This window comes from Babylonia areolata, chromosome 2 (genome assembly GCF_041734735.1).
Source record: "Babylonia areolata isolate BAREFJ2019XMU chromosome 2, ASM4173473v1, whole genome shotgun sequence".
Lineage (NCBI taxonomy): Eukaryota > Metazoa > Mollusca > Gastropoda > Neogastropoda > Buccinidae > Babylonia > Babylonia areolata.
Window position 1 is genome coordinate 70,268,081 of NC_134877.1, and position 7,500 is coordinate 70,275,580.

Genomic DNA, 7,500 nt, shown 5'->3' on the forward strand with positions numbered 1-7,500 from the left:
GAGGGAGACAGGGACAGAGATGGGGAGACTGAGAGAAAGACGGAGGGAGAGAGGGGGGAGCAGAGAGAGACAGAGGGAGACAGGGACAGAGATGGGGAGACTGGGAGAAAGACGGAGGGAGAGAGGGGGGAGCAGGGAGAGACAGAGGGAGACAGGGACAGAGATGGGGAGACTGGGAGAAAGACGGAGGGAGAGAGGGGGGAGCAGGGAGAGACAGAGGGAGACAGGGACAGAGATGGGGAGACTGAGAGAAAGACGGAGGGAGAGAGGGGGGAGCAGAGAGAGACAGAGGGAGACAGGGACAGAGATGGGGAGACTGGGAGAAAGACGGAGGGAGAGAGGGGGGAGCAGAGGGAGACAGAGGGAGACAGGGACAGAGATGGGGAGACAGGGAGAAAGACGGAGGGAGAGAGGGGGGAGAGCACAGAGAGAGACGGGAGACAGGGACAGAGATGGGGAGACTGAGAGAAAGACGGAGGGAGAGAGGGGGGAGCAGAGAGAGACAGAGGGAGGCAGGGACAGAGATGGGGAGACTGGGAGAAAGACGGAGGGAGAAAGGGGGGAGCAGAGAGAGACAGAGGGAGGCAGGTACAGAGATGGGGAGACTGGGAGAAAGCCGGAGGGAGAGAGGGGGGAGCAGAGAGAGACAGAGGGAGACAGGGACAGAGATGGGGAGACTGGGAGAAAGACGGAGGGAGAGAGGGGGGAGCAGGGAGAGACAGAGGGAGACAGGGACAGAGATGGGGAGACTGGGAGAAAGACGGAGGGAGAGAGGGGGGAGCAGGGAGAGACAGAGGGAGACAGGGACAGAGATGGGGAGACTGAGAGAAAGACGGAGGGAGAGAGGGGGGAGCAGAGAGAGACAGAGGGAGACAGGGACAGAGATGGGGAGACTGGGAGAAAGACGGAGGGAGAGAGGGGGGAGCAGGGAGAGACAGAGGGAGACAGGGACAGAGATGGGGAGACTGGGAGAAAGACGGAGGGAGAGAGGGGGGAGCAGGGAGAGACAGAGGGAGACAGGGACAGAGATGGGGAGACTGGGAGAAAGACGGAGGGAGAGAGGGGGAGCAGGGAGAGACAGAGGGAGACAGGGACAGAGATGGGGAGACAGGGAGAAAGACGGAGGGAGAGAGGGGGAGCAGAGAGAGACAGAGGGAGACAGGGACAGAGATGGGGAGACTGGGAGAAAGACGGAGGGAGAGAGGGGGAGCAGGGAGAGACAGAGGGAGACAGGGACAGAGATGGGGAGACAGGGAGAAAGACGGAGGGAGAGAGGGGGAGCAGAGAGAGACAGAGGGAGACAGGGACACCACACAACAGCAGCGAATATATAATTATAGATTTGTCAGAGAGCAATGCCACCTGTTTGAGAACCTGAAACTGAAACTGAAACCTTCCCCCGCTCTCCATCTGCCTGACGTATCATAACCGAACGCGCTTGTGAGACCTTGAGTTGCCATGGGTTCTTTTCTCAGTGCGCCAAGTGCCTTCTGCCCATGGGACCTCGGTTCTCGTCTGGAGTGACAAGACGTTTGATTCTCCAGACAATCCTGGGAGAAAGGGCGAGAGGGGAATGGAACACACATCATCACGGAGAGAGAGAGAGAGAGAGGGGGGGAGAGAGAGAGGAGGGAGGGAGAGAGAGAGGGGGGGAGAGAGAGGGAGAGAGAGAGAGAGAAGGGAGGGAGAGTCAGAGGGAGAGTCAGAGGGAGAGACAGAGAGGGAGAGACAGTGACAGATACAAAGAGAGAGAGACAGACAGACAGACAGACAAAGCGAGACAGTGACAGTAACAGGCCGACAGAATGACAGACAGAGAGACAGAGACATGGAGAGACAGGGAGAGACAGGGAGGGAGAGTCACCTGGTCCAGCCAGCACACAGACTGACCAGCAGGTATTTCAGTGCTGGACACAGCATCACCTCTTCCGTCCCCGGCAACCTCCCCAGTGACTGCACACACACACACACACACACACACACACACACACACACACACACACACACACACACACACACACATTCACACACACACACACACACACACACACACACACTCACACATACACACACACACACATTCACACACACACACACACATTCACACACTCACACACACACACACTCACACACACTCACACACACACACACATTCACACACACACACACATTCACACACTCACACACAGTTACACACACGCACACACATGTACACACATGTACACACACACACACACACACACACACACACACACACACATGCACATACACATACACACATACACTCACATACACACACGCATGCACACACAAACACACAAACACACACACACACACACACACGCGCACGCATGCACGCACGCACACACACACACACACACACACACACACACACACACACACACAATTACACAATCACACATGTATATACACATTCACACACACACACACACACACACACACACACACACTCACACACACTCACACACACACACACACACACACACACACACACACACACACACACACACACACACACACACACACTCACACACACACACACACACACACACACACACATTCTACATCTGCATAGATCAAAGTTATACTGTATGATTAGTAATAAGTCACACCCCTTCACTGTGTCAGCTTGTCTTATCTGTGTGTCTCTGTTTGCTTCCGATCATATCTGTCTGTCTGTCCGTCTGCTGTCTGTCTCTCTGTCTCTGTCTGTCTGTCTTTCTCTGTCTCTGTACCTTGTCCCCACACCTCTGTCTCTCTCTCTCTTCATTTAGTATTGTGTAGTGTAGACCCTATTCAGGGCGGGGACTGGATGGAAAAGAGCACACCAGTGCTTATCTATTGTCCTCGAAATAAAGAATTTTGTCTTGTCTTGTCTTGTCTTGTCTTGTTTCTCTCTCTCTCTCTCTCTCTCTCTCTCTCTCTCTCTCTCTCTCTCTCTCTCTCTCTCTCTCTACAGAGAGAGAGAGGGAGAGAGAGAGAGAATGAATGAATGAATGAATGAATGAATGTATGTCCACGACACTATGAAAGCTTTTACTAATAGACGATTTGATTTGGAGTCCGTAAATGTAGAAAGCATCTGGCTGGAGGTGAAAGTAGCAAAATGCCCAGTTATACTAGGATTCATTTATAGAAACCCATCCAGCAATTTCGGTTGGTATGATGATTTTGTCATCATGATGGACAAAGTACAGGATTTTGCTCGCGGCAGGGACATTATCATTCTTGGTGACTTTAATATAGATTTTCAAAAACCTCATCCGGCATGGGATTCTACCATATCTCTATTTAATTTGCACCAAGTAATACAATCAGCAACGCGAGTTACGTCATCCAGCTCAACTCTGATTGACCACATCTATGTTAATAATCCAGACAGAGTCGTAAGTGCTCAGGTACACCAGACCAGTATCAGTGACCACTTCGCTATACAGTGTACAGTTGCCTGTAAGATACCAACAGCTAGAACTAGAACCCACTCCACCATCACGTATCGATCGTATAAGCACTTTAACGAAGTTGATTTTCTCCATGATCTTAGCGAATGCTCATTTAAGGAAATTTATGAATCTAACGATCCAGATGAAGCGGTCGCGGCATTTCATAGAATCTTTTTATCTGTTTATGACAAGCATGCCCCAGTTAGAAGAAAACGGGTAGGAAATTCATCAACACCTCCTTGGTTTACTGTCATCATATCAATAGCGATTAAAATTAGAGATAAACTTAAGAAAGAAAAGAACTATTCCGCGTTTAAGCAACAAAGAAAACACGTAAAGTTCTTAGTCCGTCAGGCCAAAAAGACATATTTTAACAGGATAACGACGTCAGAATCAGACAATACTTCATCTATATGGAAAGCTCTCAATGCACTGACCAATAAGTCATTTCCTGGAAAATCATTGAAATATGATTGTTTCACAGCAACAGACTTTAACAACCACTTCTTATCCATCGCGGAAAGTTTGACTAATCGTCTGAAACAAAACTCAGATCAGTATGAATGTCCAGTCAGTCTAAAATCATTTTGTTCAGACAGGCTCAGCCAACAAGATACATTTCACATTCCACAACTAACTGTTTATGAGGTCGGTAAATACATATCCAACCTTGGACAAAAAAACACACATGGCTGTGACGGACTCAGCAATAAAATTCTGCTTCTATCACTGCCATATACAGTGCATCATCTGACATATATTTATAACCTCAGTATTTCAAAAAGTGTTTTTCCAACTATGTTCAAAACTGCCAAAATCATACCACTACCTAAAGTAAAAAATCCCTCTGACCTGAACGATTACCGACCAATATCAATACTATCATCGCTTTCTAAACCACTTGAAAAACACGTACACAAGCACCTATTGCAATATCTTGACCGGCACAACTTGCTTCATCAAAATCAGTCAGGGTTTCGCCCAAAACACTCCTGTCAGACAGCCCTCACCAGTCTCTTAGATAAACTGCTCACAGCTATAAATGACAAAAAAATCAACGGAATTGTATTTCTAGATTTGAAGAAAGCATTTGATCTCGTTAATCATCGAATACTTCTTGAAAAGCTACGGGTTTATCAGCTTGATACAAATTCTGTTAATTTTTTTGAGTCATACTTAAAAGAAAGAAAGCAGAGTGTATTAGTAAACGGGACCTTTTCGAATGTGGGAATAACTAAAATGGGCATTCCCCAAGGCTCTGTGCTTGGCCCCTTATTGTTCAACCTTTATATCAATGATCTTCCATTATGTATCTCCTCATCTGCAATATCATGCGACATGTTTGCAGATGACTCTTCTCTTCATACATATGGAGTAAATTCAGAGCACATTAATGATAGATTACAAACCAGCCTAACCGAAGTATCCAACTGGTGTACAGAAAATAATATGCTCCTTAACCCAGAAAAAACAAAGAGTATGATTGTAGCCACTCGCCAAAAGCACCAGCGTGGCTTAAATCCGCTCACTTTGTCAATCGATGGCCAAGCTATTGAACAAGTTACAGAACATCGACACCTTGGTGTCGTTATTGACAACCAGCTAAAATGGGAGGCACATATCAGTTCTTTATCAAGGTCAGTTGCAAAAAATGTTTACCTATTATCCCGTTTAAAACATGTCGTCAGTCCAGAGGCTTCCTATTTCTTTTTCCATTCTCACATCATGTCTAGAATTAATTACGTTTCAAACGTTTGGGACAACTGCAGCGAAGTGCACATGAAAAAACTAGATTCTGTACACAGACGTGCTGTAAAACACCTCAATGGTGTTTTACGAAACACACGCAGTCATCAATATCAACTGCCAGCACCTCTTCCCTTGACAAAGCACCTAATATTGAATAAGTGCGTACTTATGCATAAAATTATATTCGGTAAATGCCCTACTTATCTACACCAAACCATTGTCTGCTATGAAACTCGCAACCCTAACTCCCGAAATGCGACTCTTACTCTACCCAAGCCAAGAATAGACCTTTATAAATCGAGTTTGGCATATTCCGGCACGCACTGCTGGAACAATCTCCCCAAACACCTCAAAGAACCCTTTTCCACCACAACATTCAAAGAGAAACTTGGACAGTACATGCGTGCCAAAAGCCAGACCGAAAATCTGGTATAATATTGTCACTGACAATCCTTACAAACTATGTCGAAATGCGTCAATCAGTTGATAACGTATCACGCCATATAATATTATTTCAGAGATTTTCTCTTTACAGTGGACACAAACAAACGAAATCAAACTCTAGTCTGGTCACGTCTACGATTTTGTATACTTACATGTATTACAAATTGTGAACCACCCTCACCCAACTCTTTTTTTTTTTTTTTCTTTCTTCTTTTTTACCCACACTGGCATATCTTTACATCTCTGTCTGTCTGTCTGTCTGTGTCTCTCTCTCCCCTCTGTCTCTCCCTCTCTCTGTCTTTCACATAATGTGCCTATCTGTCCATATCCCTATTACCCGTCGCCTTATTTGCTGCCTTTTATGTCTCTTACATCTGTGTTTAAAATTTTATCGTTACTTTTCTGTGTTAATTTCACTTGAATCATTCATGTGTATCATTCATGCTAGGGTTTTGTTGTTGTTTTTCCCTTGGTGTGTGTTTGTGTGTGTGTGTGTGTGTGTGTGTGTGTGTGTGTGTGTGTGTGTGTGTGTGTGTGTGCGTGTGTGCGTGTGTGTGTTACTCGCTTCCGTTCCGTACAGATGTGAGTGATGTTGTGTCTCTCAGTTTGACGCTGTGTTATACTAGTACATTATACATGTATTAAGTATTCAGTATAACTACATTTATATGCGTACATGTTTGTGTGTCTCTTAGAACAACGGCAGATGTGTAAGTCGGCCAAAGTGCTAATATCTTCACCGTTGGAAAATAAAGATTCATTCATTCATTCATTCATTCTCTCTCTGTGACCATCTTGTTCGGCACCTGGTCAGCCTCAGTGACCAAGACCTGTACGTGCAAATCTCCTTGTATTTCTATCGTAGACAATCCACATCTCTCCACCATCCCTCCCCCCCCCCCCCCCCCCCCACCCTCCCCTTATTCTCCTCCTCCACCTGTTTGGTGGCACGGTGGCAGGATGGGACAGGTGATGGACTGTGACCCAGTGTTGACCAGTGGTCAGGGTTCGAGGCCCCGTTTCGGCATGGTGTTGTGTCCTTGGGAAACGTGCTTTACTCCGATTTCCATCACTCCACCTAAAATGTGAATGGACACCTAATCTGTGTTTGGGAAGATTAAGAAAAGGCGGAAAACATTACGTTAGCTAAGCAAAGTGTCCATAACTCTATGCCGATGCTAGATATAATGTCTATTATATGTTATAAAACTGCACTGTTACACATGATGAAAATGTGTCCACCTTGACCAAATTGATAAAACAATATAAGTATAATGACTTATAATGACGATTTCATTGTTAATGTACACTGTATTCATTTTTTTTCTTTCTTTGTTTTTTTCCCCCCTTTCTTTTCCATCTACTCTGAATTGTTATAATGAATTCATATACAAAATAAAACGGTGGTCGACCCAAGAAAGTCCGGGGAAAAAAAAGAAAAAAAAGAAAAGGCGGAAGTGGCAGGCTTGGGCCCCGTTTCCTATGCAAAGTGACGGACACAGTGGACATGGATTCACTGCCCCGATGGCTGTGTTGGCCTTTGATATTACACATGTGTGACACCTGTATGTGGTGGTATCTGTCGCTCCCTTGCCTCACCTTCATGAAGTCAGCGTACTCTGCTTCATCCTGGAAAGAAGGAAAGACAGAAGGTGAACTATTTCCACAGCGTCATGTTCCGCTGCAGTTGAGCGTTCTGTACGGGTGGACTCACTCACTATCAGATCAGTTCTCTCATCAGGTTTTTCACAAAACGACAGCTCTCCACACCATGACTGCCTCTCAATCAACGTGGACATCGGTAATGTAGTAGCAGTAGTAGTAGTAGTAGTAGTAGTAGTAG

The 7,500-nt window shown here is 45.9% G+C and overlaps 1 protein-coding gene across 1 annotated transcript in view; it reads right to left on the reverse strand.

Annotated features, from left to right (window-relative positions):
• Positions 1-7,500, reverse strand: part of LOC143278323 (phenazine biosynthesis-like domain-containing protein) — a 26,619-nt gene that overhangs the window by 4,192 nt on the left and 14,927 nt on the right. Inside the window, exons 5-6 of the mRNA XM_076583251.1 lie at positions 7,257-7,286; positions 1,865-1,953 (exon numbers count right to left, since the gene is read on the reverse strand). Coding sequence (XP_076439366.1) covers positions 1,865-1,953; positions 7,257-7,286 — 119 coding nt within the window. The remainder of the gene's footprint in view (positions 1-1,864; positions 1,954-7,256; positions 7,287-7,500) is intronic.